General features: G+C 33.4%; 3 protein-coding genes across 4 annotated transcripts; 2 read left to right on the top strand and 1 right to left on the bottom strand.

Moving 5' to 3' along the window:
• Window positions 1-501: 501 nt before the first annotated feature.
• Window positions 502-4,533, top strand: LOC115442643 (the record flags this gene model as incomplete). Its single annotated transcript, XM_037446038.1, is given in 4 exon segments — window positions 502-643; window positions 719-909; window positions 983-1,221; window positions 1,295-4,533. Coding segments are annotated over 4 exon segments (2,079 nt in total), but the record flags the coding sequence as incomplete, so codon positions are not given.
• On the bottom strand, window positions 2,789-7,651 carry LOC115442669 (N-alpha-acetyltransferase 38-B, NatC auxiliary subunit). 2 transcript variants are annotated; one of them, XM_030167792.2, is made up of 4 exons: window positions 7,555-7,651; window positions 7,257-7,319; window positions 3,438-3,564; window positions 2,789-3,019 (listed from the first exon to the last, which is right to left on the bottom strand). In XM_030167792.2, exons 1-4 carry the CDS (start codon window positions 7,585-7,587, stop codon window positions 2,874-2,876), a joined length of 369 nt encoding a protein of 122 aa, XP_030023652.1. In that variant the 5' UTR covers window positions 7,588-7,651; the 3' UTR covers window positions 2,789-2,873. The 2 variants fall into 2 exon arrangements, with proteins under 2 accessions (XP_030023652.1, XP_030023660.1); XM_030167800.2 differs by lacking the exons at window positions 7,257-7,319; window positions 7,555-7,651 and adding an exon at window positions 4,099-4,272.
• Window positions 4,706-6,438, top strand: LOC119192204 (nucleic acid dioxygenase ALKBH1-like). Its single transcript, XM_037446037.1, has 4 exons — window positions 4,706-5,122; window positions 5,198-5,527; window positions 6,031-6,223; window positions 6,380-6,438. The coding sequence occupies exons 1-4, from the start codon at window positions 4,988-4,990 to the stop codon at window positions 6,436-6,438; spliced, it is 717 nt and encodes a 238-aa protein (XP_037301934.1). The 5' UTR covers window positions 4,706-4,987.
• Window positions 7,652-14,354: the final 6,703 nt, after the last annotated feature.

The following is a 14,354-nucleotide window of genomic DNA, read 5'->3' as shown; positions in this document are numbered from 1 at the left end:
GTCAAGATTCTCCGGCGAAATATGACGTCTGGAAGCATTACTTGTTAGTTGAAGTAGAAATTACATCGTACTATCTTGTTCTGTTATATTTGCTTCCATTCAATTTAGAAGTTAGCTTCCACTGCGTGGGACTATTTCCAGTAAAAACGGCAAGAGGGTTGCGCTTCCACCTGGTGGGGACACAACACTCTGTGTTATCATTCATTAATATAGTGTTTGTCGTATCATACTGGTGATTATTCTTGTCGCCCCCTACTCAACATCACCGCAGTCATCAACCTCATCCTCATCTGCACCATTTCATCCCCTGCACTGCACGCACACCAATTCATCTCTTTACAATCTATAAATTTGATTAAGGAGTAATCCTCTAACAACTAATGTGTTTAGAAAATTTTATTGCTGATAGGAAGCTAATTTGTCCCTGGCTACTGATCTTTATAATGGACTGTGAGCAAACTCAGTTGCATATAAACCTATATCTGGTTTGATTCATTGCAGGCCTGTTGTGATTTAACATCACTTTTAATTAGATATAACTCGGAAGACATGGCCGTCTGTGAAAAGAGTTTAAATATTTTAACTCATGTGTTAGAAACTTCCCGACATAAAGGTGCTATAGAATCTGCAGGTGCCGCCTTAGGTAAATATAGAAAATCATTTGTCTTTTAAATTATAACTATCAACTTTTAATCAATTGATTATTTGTTTTTATTAGGACAAGCTATTCAGCATTTGTCATCTCAAAGTGAAGAATCAAATGCTTCCAAATTGCCTTACATTTTGTTGAAATCAAAACTTAATATCTTAATACAGCAAGCAAGTAATATGGCGTCAATAACACGACGAGGAGCAGGATTGTCTATAATGGTTCATAGAATAGTGTCAAGTGATATGAAAAAAGGAAAGGTATGATAAAGTGATTCTGACTGATAATTTTTTTTTATAAAATCTATGAAATTGACTAAACTGTAAATTACAGCCTTTGTTCACCTATTTTATGGACAAATTGTTAGAAGCATGTGACAAAGTTGACGACATCCCGAAGTCGAAAGATATAGATAATATTGAGAATCAAGTGGACTTGCCAAAAGCCATATACATCCATTTTCTGACGAAAATTGTAACAGACAGCAGTTTAGCCACAGATGTTACCTACTACTCATCTAAATTGGCACAACTAGGATACAACAATTTAACAAGTCCACACTGGCAAATAAGGTAATATACCAAAATAACCAAGAGCATTACAATTTAAAGCTACAAATATATATTCTTGATTTTACAATTACAGGAATGCTGCACTACAACTTTATGGAGCCCTAGTACCTAGGCAAATAGGACAAAAAAAGGCATCTGGCATTGATGAAGAAACGATTGCAACTGTAGCATATGACGAATTGAGAACACATTCTCCAAAATTGTGGTCAATCATCATAAATCAATTAAAAAATGAAAATAACTGTGACAAATTGCAATCCCATTCAAATTTAGTGTCTATTTTGAATCTGTTAGCAAACAGTGCAAAAAGATATAACTTTTCATTTAATATGTTAGAAGGGACATCTGCAGATGAGGAATTATTGGAGTATTTTGTATTATTACTCGGAAGTCCAATATTTACAGTTAGAAGATTGACTGCTAAATGTATATTCAACATATACACATTCGAAACAATTTATAAAATACTTATAAATCTTGAAAATCTATCAGAGAATTCTCTTCATGGTCATCTCACACTGATGAGACAATGTCATAAATACTATACAGGCTCAATGTATAAACCTCAGTTCAGCAAATTGCAAGCAAGGTATTCTACAGTTTTTACAACTAAAAACCATTCATATATGTGCAAAGAACTCTTTGATGACATGTTTTTAGATAATGTTACATTAAATGATGTAACACAAGCATTGGAAGTTGCTCATAGGAATTTATATAAAGCTGGCATAGATACATGGGTCAATACTATTATTCAAAAGTATTTATTGTTTTGTTCATGGACTGAAGTGCCACAGATGCTGCAAGTATTAATGGATACAGCTTATTTTGAAAAAGGCTGTGAATACATAATCATGAAACTGAAATCCTTCAACAAAGTTTCTGAATGTACACTTACAGAAATAACAAATACCATATTGTTGTATAAATATAAATATGGCCGAAATTTCATTTGGAAAATACTATATCTTATAAGTTTAGAAATACAAATTACACATATAGATATTGCAGAGCACTTGAAAGGTACTAATGAAGATAGCTTACCATATAATATGAGATACTTGCTTCCACTTGCGGCTAGAGTTGTAGCAATTAGAGACATAGATCTGCAACTAAAATTAGCGAAAATAATTCACAATTTAACTAACCCTCAAAAAGTTGATGTGGACATGAGACATATTGCAGCTCTTGCAAATAACGAAATGGCCTCTATTTTTGACAATTTGTGTGATAATTCTAAGGTATTATTGATAAAATCAGCTGTAAATCTATTACAAGATGAAGATGAGGATGTGAGGTATTCAAGTGTCATTTTCTACAAAACCATAAACAAATTAGAAATGCCTTTAAATCCTTACATATGTTTGCAAAGAATATTGGACCCAGATTTTTTAAAAGACAATTTCATGGATGCACAAAATGGAATTAATATTCTTTGTAATGATTTGTCAGTTTCTCTCCAAACCTCACAATGTGGTATAGATGAATATAATCCATTTGCCAATGATTCTAAAAACATTTATTTAGAAAATGAAGTTTTGAAAAGATTAATAGAAAAACTAAAAACTGTTGCATTTTAAATATTTTATTTTTCTTACTGTTTAGTATTATTATTTACAAAATTAAATATAACTTACACAAATAACATGTATTTACTCATCATAATAATATTTTTGTGGGGGCGTTGTGTCATCTATTTTTATGGAAACAATGTGTCGTCCTGGCACCATCACTAGACCTAGTACTCTTGGCTCTTCAGTTTCACCATTGCTATTCTTGAGAAATTCAGAACATGCTCCTAAAATTATATATTTTTTTATTTTATTTGTAAAATCTAGTTGTTTATTTATAATACACTTGCTCTCTATGTAAAGAGAAAGTAACACACACTTACACTTTTATATATCAAAGGTGTAAGTGGAGGCCCATAATGTGCCAACTTTTGTAATATGCGTTCCCTCCTATGATGAGATAAAGGGTGAAACTATGGCAATATCAGGCAGAAACTTCAGTCTCAGGGCTGATACTAAGGAAAACTTCCCAACCCTAGATTCGAACCAGGACCATAGAGCAGTAGTCGTGCCACACACCCAATACAACTGCACTGCCAAGGCAGTCAGTAAAACAATCAGTGAAGTATTTATATTGTAAACTTCTAGTATGGATTAAAGATACTTAATTAATTTATAAGTTACAAGTAAATCATAATACAATACCTAATATAACATTTGCATCCCTGTCTGTACAGAGAAAAACTCCAATAAGGACTCTGCCATCAGACATTTCAATTTTGAAATTCATGTTTAGCCATTTTCTTAGTTTTGTTTTACCATCTTCCAAATCCTGAAAAAAGAAGAAATATTTTTATTAACAAAATTGTGTAACCTGCATTTTATGTTAACATTCTTTGTCTGTGAACTGTGTGGTTAAGGATTAGATTTAGATGTCAAAAATTAGCCAAGAAAGAAATGAGTTACTTGAGAGAAGGTATACCACAAACAGTTTTATTACAAAGCACTGCATTGCCCTGTGCCCTGAAACATTAGTTGTTTCTCGTGACAATCATAGTAATTACAATTACACAAATTGAGTCAAAATAGTGCTCGTCGGCGGAAAAGGCAGACATTACGTGTAGAAGACAAAATTGTAGTAAATATAGTTCTGCAGTTGATATGTACATAAGTAAATTTACATATTATAATAAGAGACTGGTATTCGTTTTAGTTAAATATTGTTGGCAAACTGACTCGGTAAACTTATTACAAGGTTACACCCTTTTATATACAGGGACAAAGAAATAAGTGGATCCAATGATTTATAGATGCTCTTTGCCATTGATGGCAGAACAACGTAGTGTTTGGTAAAACTTATCTATACCTTAGTTATGTCGAGAGGTTTTTCTAATCCCATAGTATCACTCATTTTTACAGTTTTATTTTTATTTCCAGAATATAATTTCTAGCGCCAGACTGTGTAGCCGTATTTTGGTATTACCGTATTTTGTAATTTGTTGACAATTCTCAGATGTCATTTGACGGTTGACAATTTGTTTTTTTTTGTTATGGCTATGTCTCAGAACAAGAACAAGCAGGCTATGTATACCGATTTTTATTTCAATATAAATTACACACATACGTAAGATTTGGCAGTTGGTCGTAAGACTCTAAGGACGAATTAAAAAAAAACAATATAAATGCATTTATTATAATATAAAAAAAAAACATATTGTCCTGTATTTGCAACCTTATGTTTGTATTGGAAAGAAAGATTTGTAATCAACTAAACAAATAAATTGTGTGTTCGTTTACGGAATACGTTTTTTATATGAATCGTAGACAAGTACCTATATAGATGTGAATTTTATTAGTCCAGAAACATTTTCATGCTTTTGATTTCGTATTTTTTTTATCTCGTTCATGTTTATGTGAAAAGTGGAGAACTAGGTATGTACCTATCTCTTTTATATTTTTTCATGCTTGAAGTATCTACTTAGGTACCTATTATGTTATGATGTAAACAAAATGACAAGAGAACAGCTGATAAAACCATAGGATAAAACTATAAATTGATATACATTTTATTTTGTAATATGTATTTTGTGTCGATTTCGATATAATTCCTGCATTCGTTTTGCAATGTTTAATACTTTAGTATTCCTATTGTAAGTGTGTAAATATTGTAAGTCCAGTAAAGAATATACGAATAAAATTAAGTGCTGTTTGAAACACTTAAAAATCAGATATAGGCCTAGAACAATATCAATAAAATGAGTTATCAATGTGCTGAAACGACAGTTGAAGAAGATTTCTTTATGAAAAAATTTAAGTATTATAAGGCGAATAAGCCTAAGCCATCGCTCAGTGCAGTTTTATTTCCAGAGAATGTGGATAAACAGGATGAGGTATGTCCTTTTGTCAATGGTTATGTTTTGGATTTATGTATAAGAAAAATATACTACCAATTTTTATTATTCCAGATTGTACCTACAATGCCAAACAATGTACACGAAGATCCGAGGACACGGTTTTTGGGTCTAAAAACCACTAAAGAGTGGCAAACATTTTATTTCTCAAAACACCCAGGTTTAATACTAATAAAAAACCCATTTACAAGCATTGGTCAAAGATACTGGATCAGAAAATGTTTAGAAATATATCCAAGGAAGCCAAACAAAGTTAATATTGATATAGAGTTGAGTTTAAATGATTGGTGGCAAGAATGTTTTAAAAATGGAGAGTGTAATAAACAATTGACGAAAAAACTACGATGGACAACATTAGGATATCATCACAACTGGGATACAAAAGTAAAATGTTAATAAAATTCATACAATTTATTATATTATGTAGTTATAAAAAATTTAATGCTCCAAAAACAAATATTCATATTATAAATTATTAATAAGATATAATTTGATATGAATTGGTTTAAAAGTTACACTTATATACCTGGTAGCTGTTCATCACAGACAATACAGTTTAATTTTGTTTGCCTGATTATAGGCTCCACAACTCCATAAAAAGTATTAGGACCAGTTAAATCTGAATAACTAGGCATAGATAACACTGTACAGTTGTCATTAAGAGAAATTAGATGTTACAATAATTACGCTTTTTGCATTATCATTTAAAGAATACTAGATTGATTTTATCTAGTTGCTTGGTGTGCTCACAGAGATATGGGAGTAGATACTCAACATAATCTCATTTTAATGTTAAAATAACCCTACAGATACAGAATGTTGAATTGTATGCATTTTGTTTGTAAGATTATGAATGTGAATAATGATAATTTATTTGTGTATTACAGGTGTATACTGAAGAAAACAAGACACCATTTCCAGAGGATTTGAGTGAGCTCTCTGATGTTGTTGCAAAATACCTTGGGTATAGCAGTTTTAGAGCCGAGGCTGCTATTGTTAACTACTATCACATGAATTCTACTCTGTCTGGACATACTGATCATTCTGAAGTTAATTTAGAACACCTTTATTCTCATTCAGGTTTGTATATTTTTTATAACTTAAAAACAAAATTGTCACATATTTTATAAAAGCACTAGCATTGGTTGGCAGCTCTTTACTAGCATGGAAATTTCTAAAAACATAAGTCAAGTATCCTTTTTTGGATAAAATTACTTCTTCTTTCCTTATTATTAGAATATGATGAACATATCCAATATGAAGTATATCAGATATATAAAGCTGCAATAACCTAATTGGGAGTGGAATGAACTGTTAGGATAAAAGTTGGCAAGTTCAAACCTAAAGGCACATCTGACTTTACTAAAATTTATTGTGACTTCTTTGCGAATCATTGATTGCTGTAACAGCAGATACACCTTAGAAGAAACCTACATACCTGAGAAGCTGGGCCTGGTTCGAACTATCTATGTCGAGAAGATTTTTGGCACTCCTTTTCCAGAAGTTTTTTTGATGTCCCAAGTACTTTTTTTGGCATAAGTGTATGCAGATTATGACATTCTAGCCAGAATTAAGCCCTCGCTTTAACACAATATTATCTTGCTAAAAATAATTTATAAAACTGATATGTTTGTCATTCATTCATCTTTACAGTTTTGGTCAGTCAGCTATATTCCTGCTAGGAGGCAAGGAGAAGTCAGTAGAACCATCTGCCATATTACTTAGTAGTGGGATATTGCAGTTATGTCTCAAGAAGCAAGATTATGTTACCATGCAGTACCTAAAATACTACCCGCATCAAATTTTCCTTGGAATGAGAATGTGTCATCTATTGACAATGATGTGCCAAATTTTAAATACATAGCAGATTCACAAGTATTTCAGTGCATTAAATGAAAATGTTGATGTATAAAATGGCGCGATTTCGAAAATTATGTGCAACAATCAAGAATAAATATGAATGTGCGGCAAGTACTTAAAGATAATCAGAAATATCTGACAGACTGCTTTATTCATTTATGAAATACAGACATTATAAAATCAAATTTGAATTCATTGATTTCAAATTTTTATCATTTATTATAAGGTAATCATTAATATTTTTTAGTCATACCATCATTGTACACATCAAGGTTTTTGTATGGCATTTCTTGACGCTTTGGCTCCACAATAATAACTGAAAATGAATTCGTTCATAAGCAATGATAAAAATAAAAAATAAGTAATAGAAGTATGCATTATTCTATTAAAAGTAGGTAGTTTCATACATAAGCTTATTTTTGAAAATATAACTAGTACTCTAGTGCTAATAGTACTTAAGTAAGCAAAAGTATGATTTTGTAGAACAATAAGGAAACGTTTTTCCCTCGAGAGTAACTTAAAATCATGTAAGTAATACAATTCCATCTTACTTTTACTAATAGGTTTGATTGCGATATTATCATTGCTCCTGTGTTGATCACATAAGTTCCAAAAACATTTGATGTAGCTCTCCGAATAACAGTCCAGTTCGTCTTTTACTCCAAAGAGAGCCAGGCGGCGACCGGGGGGCTTAAAGCAGCCATCACATAAAGATTTAACATACATCCCTAATTTTGAATAGTATTAAAGAAACATGATACTCGCTAATTTTGTATTTGACTGACTAAATATGTCATCTTTGGATGTCATATTTGTTCGTTGTTTTGAGCATAGAATATAGAGCATACAATATAAATCTATAGTTTTTAGTTGGGCGTACTAGAAAGTGTTAATACATTTATTGGACTGATAGGCGTTGGTTATAGGTAGGCTTACCATAATTACGAAGAGCCAAACCGGGACGCAGAAGAGAGAGGCTCATTTTCATTTTGCTACAGTCGGTATCACTCGTTCTCGCTCGCTTTTGTTTCGTCTTTGGCGCGGGTGGCACGGGCGGCGCGGCGGGGGAACGATTGGTTGGGGTGTCGGTGCTGTTCAAGTTTGACCGGGACGCCGGGACAGGGGATCTCAAACCGGGACTATCCCGGTCAAACCGGGACGTATGGTAAGCCTAGTTATAGGTATACAGTTTTTTATAACTGATAAAACTGTAACAGTTACGATTTCCTGCGAAAGCAAGTTAAAAAGTAGTCTTAGTATAAATGTTAATCCCGAACATGAAATTTGTGTGTGCTAAATTTCATCCAAATCGATTCGGCCGGTTCTGAGTTAACTTCTAAGAGACATCCATACATTTACAAGTATTTTCGTATATATAATATTAACTTAAGAGCGTTTACGCATCCGCGCGCCGTATGTCTCAAAAACAGCACTTTTCGAAGGAGATAATATCCATCAAAACATTATTTTAAAAACATATGAATTAGTAATTATTATAGAAAATTTTGTTGTCTAAAAAGTTAGTAGAGAAAATTTTTAGATTTATTGAGTATTTGTAAATTGTTTAATGATTACTGAACAGAGGTTTTCAAATTTGCGCTTCGAACGTCTATTTCGAAGCTCAAAATATCTTAAACCACTAAGGAACATAACAATATGTTATTTTTATCTAACTAAAAAGATCCTGAAGCAAAAAGTTAGTAGAGAAAAAATATCTTATTATGATTAATTCATGAGAAAAAAAAATTCAAAGAATTCGAAAATAACAGAAATGTTGGTCATTTAAATGATTTTTTATCACTATATCTTACTTAATTGAATATAATATTGGATTACTATAATAGAAGAACATCTCCTTATAAACATACAATTTAAAAATTCTACAAAATTAGTTCTGTTATTTTTCTATAAATATTTTAAATACCACTATAAAACGCAACGCGCAAATCGTTTCAAATTAGTCCGCCTTGAGGCTTTCTAGAGAGAGGACGTATCGTTCGTCGCTCCGGCGAGACTCCAGTTGGACTTTGCTGTGCGTAGAAAAATAGTCACGTGTATACAGTGATTGCCACATCTTAGTACTTTAGTAAGTAAAATATTTTTTCTTTAATGATTGACAATAATTTTAGTAGTTACTATAAATTATTATTATATTATTATGTTTCAGACACAATGGGAAGTAAAGCTATTTCTAGGCAAGAAAAGGAAACGTAACAACGCTGAAACTTCGGCTAAAGCAAAAGCTAAAAGATTGATGTACTAATGTTATAACATGCGTCTGTAGTTATGGTTGTTGCTTTTTACTCATTAAACACTTGAGCATAGTTACTCGAAGGAAAAAATGGAACCTTAAGCTAAAACAATTAGCCCATTGAAATGTTACATGAGCTTTGTATTTTTAGAGGACCCAATTTTATTTTTAGAACATGTGTGGGGGTCAATAGAAGCTTAATCTCAAGTTTGTGAGGTCGCCCCCTTGTCCCCTGGCCGCCATCATGGAAAAAGGGTGAAAACACTTTTCGCGATATCTCGGAAACTATGCGTCTTACATAAATTTTGTAAAGTCATAATTTGTAGCAAATTGTTTTGCCTACAAATATGTTTATATAACTTTTTGCCCAAAATAAAAATTAAAGAAGTTATAAGCAAAAATGTGAGAATTGTTTATAAAAGTTTTCTTTTTTGCTCTATAACTTTTTTTCACATTTTACAAAAAAATTACCTCAAACTAACTTGTAAATGATCTTTTGAGGAAAATTGTTCCCTATAATTTTTTTTTATTTCATTCATTTAAAACGCTGTTACAGCGCTAAAAAGGTTTACCGGGTTCGTCAATGCTCATGAGAATCCGGTCGAAACAAAATGTTTAACTTATTTTTGATTTTTTTTATTGTAAATATATTATTACAATTTTTTTGTTAAATTCGTACAACTTTACTTATTTATTCCTAACTCTTTTCTTTGCCATAGAACTTACCAAATTTAACTTATCGAATGTTATGCAGGTAGAAAAGGTATGAGTTACCATTTGGGGATAAAGGAGAAAAACATATTTGCAGGCAAAACAATTTGCTACAAATTATGGCTTTACAAAATGTTTGTAAGACGTATAGTTTCCGAGATATCGCGAAAAAAGTGTTTTCACCCCTTTTTACAAGATGGCGGCCGGGGACAAGGGTGGCGACCCCACAAACTTGAGGTTAAGCTTCTATTGACCCCCACACATGGCCCAAAAATAAAATTGCGTCCTCCAAGAAATGCAATATTCGGTCCTTAAATTGTAACATTTCAATGGACTAAACGCACATTTCAAAACTCGTTTTACGCCCGCGGCGTGCGCGGTTGTATGCGGTACCCGCTGTATTGGCGGCCAAATAGTAGAATCGTGCGGGCCACGGTAGCACCAGCGCGCTCTGTGGTTAGTAGGTGGGCGACTGCAGTAGTCGGTAGGGGAGGGGTGGATACAGAAATCTGACGCCATTTTCCTCCATCGTGATCGTTTCTGATATGTGTCCATGGCGTTCTGGAACTCAACTGACCGTTAACTGTCCATCTTGTAACCGCCCGCCTTGCGATAATCGCTCGCCAAGTTTACAGGACATAATCGGAACCGCGGTGGTTACAAATCGCACAGATCTCCGGTCGTCATGAGTTTGGAAATAAAACAGCCGTTTCTCAACCACGGCGGGCGCGAGTAAAAACGCTTCGTGAGTTCTTAGCCTTATAGAATCACTTTGCTGTCCCGTTGTCAAAACGTTTACAACTCGCCAAATACCCAGTGCGCGAGTCCCACTCGCACTTGGCTGATTTTTTGCATAATGCATAGGTACGCTTACTTTCAAATAACAAGTTTTTGTGTTCACTGATGCGCACTGTTAAGAAAATTCAAGTGACGAGAGACGGAATCCTATATCTTTCTCCTCTTTGAACCTTAGAAATAAGGGATTTAGTAATTTATGTAGCTAGTGAATAAAACTACTAGTAGTAGTTAGTATACCTATCTTCTTAACTATTTGGGCTAGTTTAGGTTTACACGCTCACATCAATTTTACATATAATTTTATCCTGACGTTTAACCCTGTGCAGGTTTCAGCGTCATTATACTTGTATAAATTAAACGCGTCTAGATCCATATGCAGTTTTACTTAAGTATGTAGTGTTTGCGTAAACTTCGATAACAATAATAGTATATTCTATATATTTTTTTGAATTTTTAGGTAATCGTGCCTGATATTACACTCAAAATAAATAAGGTTATTAAAAGCCGCAAAATTATAGATTTTCAATATTTTTTGGATCAAATTAAAACACGCAATAACCATAACAGAGCAACAGGTTGTAGTATCGAACATTTACAACTATTGAAAGAGAATAAAGTTTGCTTGCAGTCAACATTTTTAATGAAGTGTAATATGTGCAATATGGAATTTAAGCTATTTAAGCGCTAAGAGATATATTGATAGTATGGACGTATATCGTGGAACTGTGAATGGAGCTATGATGACTGAAGTTGGTAGATCAAATTTAAACGAACAGTTAGCTTCCATAGATTTACCAATATTAACGCAAAATGTTTACATGAAATGTTACGACGAGTTAGCTAAATGATTGAAATTAGCTGCAGAGGACAGGATGCAAGAGGCCGCTAGGGAAGAAACTGATAAAGATGTTGCCTGTGGCGATGTAAAAGACGGTATTCCCATACTTACAGTCAAAGCTGACTGCTGTTGGTCAAAAAAAATTACAGAACCAACTATTTTGCTTCGTCGTGTGTCGCAAATATTATGCAAAACTATGGATATAAAACTGGTAAATTGTTATACATGGATGTACAATCGATCGATTGATGATCGATGTCACTGAGAAGCAATACCTATTAAAAAAAACTATCCAAAAAATATAACCAACTTCCGAAAAAGAAGTCTTTTATTTCTCACTTTTTAGTTATACACCTAAAAATGACATCTCATTACATACACCTTCTGACTCAAAATATAAATTCCAATATGTAATTTCTAATGACTTAATTTAAACTTTCAATACGCTAAATATTAAAAACTGCAGATCTATGGAGTAATTATGTGGTCCATTATAAACATCGTAGCACAGTAATTTTCCTGATTTATTGTCTGATTACGGAGTTCTGGTGCCTATCTTTCGGCTTCATAATGAGCTCCACTTTACTAAGGGTACTTTTTCTAAATGCAAATGCTTAAATTTTTTAAGCATTTGCATTTAAAAGTGAAAATAACAATTTGTAAAATTGCCGTTAAAATTTGTTAAAATGTTTATTTTTTTTTATAATTACAAAATGATACATATAAACTATTTCATGATGAAATCTTATATATTTAATAATAGAATTCTTCATTTATCATAAATTCATAAATCATAAGTTACATTCCAATTAGATAATGAAAGCGAGAAGATCAAAATTTGTTGGTCTGACTATAAAGATAGCCGACGCGCTAACTCTACGCACACAGCTACGCAACGGCTCTGTGTGAGTGAATTTTGCGAAGAATTACCTATAGTTGACTTCACGCGCGGCACGTAAACGCTCTTAAGTAGTAAGATAACATAAGACAGGACCATTAAGGATGGTCACCTTGATATGTATAATATCAGCCCTCTATTATATACTGTCCCATTGTTGAGCACGGGCCTCCTCTACTATTGAGAGGGAATAGGCCTTAGTCCACCACGCTGGCTTGGTGCGGGTTGGTAGACTTCACACACTCTCGAAAATTCCCAATAGAGGAATATTCCTTGATATGTATAGGTAAGTATATATCTTGATAGATACTCATACAGGTTTACTGGACAAGAAGCGGCAAACAAGAAAGAGAAAACGCGATGTGACAGACATACGTAAAAAACAATTATTGCTTTTTTGCTCTGGGAATTTCATGAGGTGCAATTTTCTAGCTTACAGTGACCGTACCATTGTGTCGATATTCTAGTAAGCTCCAATATTCCGTCAAGTTCTTTGTATGGCGTGTGGGTATTGATTCGTCGCTGCGATCGGCAGTTAGCTGCTTCGTACGATATCGAATCCAGCCTTTCAATCCGTTGCGAATGGCTCACGACAAAGCGACATGGCTCAACCATTTGCTGAATGGAAATTGAGTTCTGTATCTATTTGAAAAATACGTCTTCGTGACGTTTTATTTACGGTGTTCTTTTACATACTGTCCTTGGTCTTACTTACACAATATTTTTACATCTATCCTTCCAATGTTATAAATTGGATAGTTTGTGAAGATAAGTTGCTTTTTAATCTTTAAAAGTAAGTACCTAAAGGTGACCAGATTTGGATAAAATTTGGTGGTTAGGTAGTGTATGCTCTAGGACTTTTATCCCCGGACATCTTATTCCCGCAAATGGAGCCCCGTGCAATACCTAATAAGATTTAAATTAAGATATTCTTGGTTCTTATCCATATATTTTCGTTAATAAAATTAACTGTTTTAGTTTAAATACAATCATAAGTTACTGCATCTATTAGATATCGCTTTAAATTCAATACGTACGTAACCGACAACAAAGGTCACTTCTCCCTGTCACGGATGCTATCAAGTAGATCACAATACGTAAATTGAGTTAGGCTAGTACAGAGTCGTAAACAATCGATGCAATTTGCGAACATGTCGACATGATTCTCTCGTCAAGCGATTAGGTTCTAACAAGTATACTGTCATGTGCAACCGTGGAACTCAAAGGCGTCTTCAACTATTTAATGGAACTGACAACGTACGTATATATCGGATACACTTAGATGTAATTAAATGTGAAGACATGGTAGACACACACGTCTATGTAGTAATTATAATACGCCGTGTAGATGTGTAAATATTGACGTACCGTCTGAGTGTGATTGCTTTAATAATCCGGGAGCATAATCGGTTTTCAATAATAGGCAGTTAGGTAGCGGGAGTTATTGCTACCACCAGCGTATATATTAGTTGGTAGACCGTAGATTATCGATTTTTAAAATATTAGACCCGAATCAAACGAAACCTTTGTGAGAATCCCAAAAGTATTTTATGAAGTTGCCTGTAATATTAGGAGTTCTATTATAAATTATATTAAAATAAGTGATCCCAAACATTCATGAAATCCTTAACTACTGCTCTAGTAGTAATGAATCGTGGGAATTTTGCCAGCCTTCCTAAAGGGAGGAAGCGGTTTTGGGACATGTTTAGTAATCGTGCCTCTCCAGTAATCTCAATGTCGTCATGAAATCCGAAATTACTTCGAGTAAGTCTGACTATGATCGCGTTGAGCCATGTTTAGAAAAAAATTAGAGTATAGTCATACTTTTATGTTACCTACGTACTTATATCACGTG

The sequence above is a fragment of the Manduca sexta genome, unplaced genomic scaffold (assembly GCF_014839805.1).
Source record: "Manduca sexta isolate Smith_Timp_Sample1 unplaced genomic scaffold, JHU_Msex_v1.0 HiC_scaffold_2482, whole genome shotgun sequence".
NCBI lineage: Eukaryota > Metazoa > Arthropoda > Insecta > Lepidoptera > Sphingidae > Manduca > Manduca sexta.
Note: the sequence above shows the minus strand (reverse complement) of the source record. Positions and strands in the feature narration are given on the sequence as shown.

Bases quoted from the DNA above. Each gene is read 5' to 3' on its own strand.
- LOC119192204 (XM_037446037.1), top strand. From the start codon at position 4,988: ATGAGTTATCAATGTGCTGAAACGACAGTTGAAGAAGATTTCTTTATG. The intron at 5,123-5,197 runs GTATGTCCTTTT...TTATTATTCCAG, and splicing joins ATGTGGATAAACAGGATGAG to ATTGTACCTACAATGCCAAA. The intron at 6,224-6,379 runs GTTTGTATATTT...CCTTATTATTAG, and splicing joins ACACCTTTATTCTCATTCAG to AATATGATGAACATATCCAA.
- LOC115442669 (XM_030167792.2), bottom strand. From the start codon at position 7,587: ATGATAATATCGCAATCAAACCTATTAGTAAAA. The intron at 3,565-7,256 runs GTATGACTAAAA...TTCTTTTTTCAG, and splicing joins CCTTGATGTGTACAATGATG to GATTTGGAAGATGGTAAAAC. The intron at 3,020-3,437 runs GTATTGTATTAT...ATATAATTTTAG, and splicing joins GGATGCAAATGTTATATTAG to GAGCATGTTCTGAATTTCTC.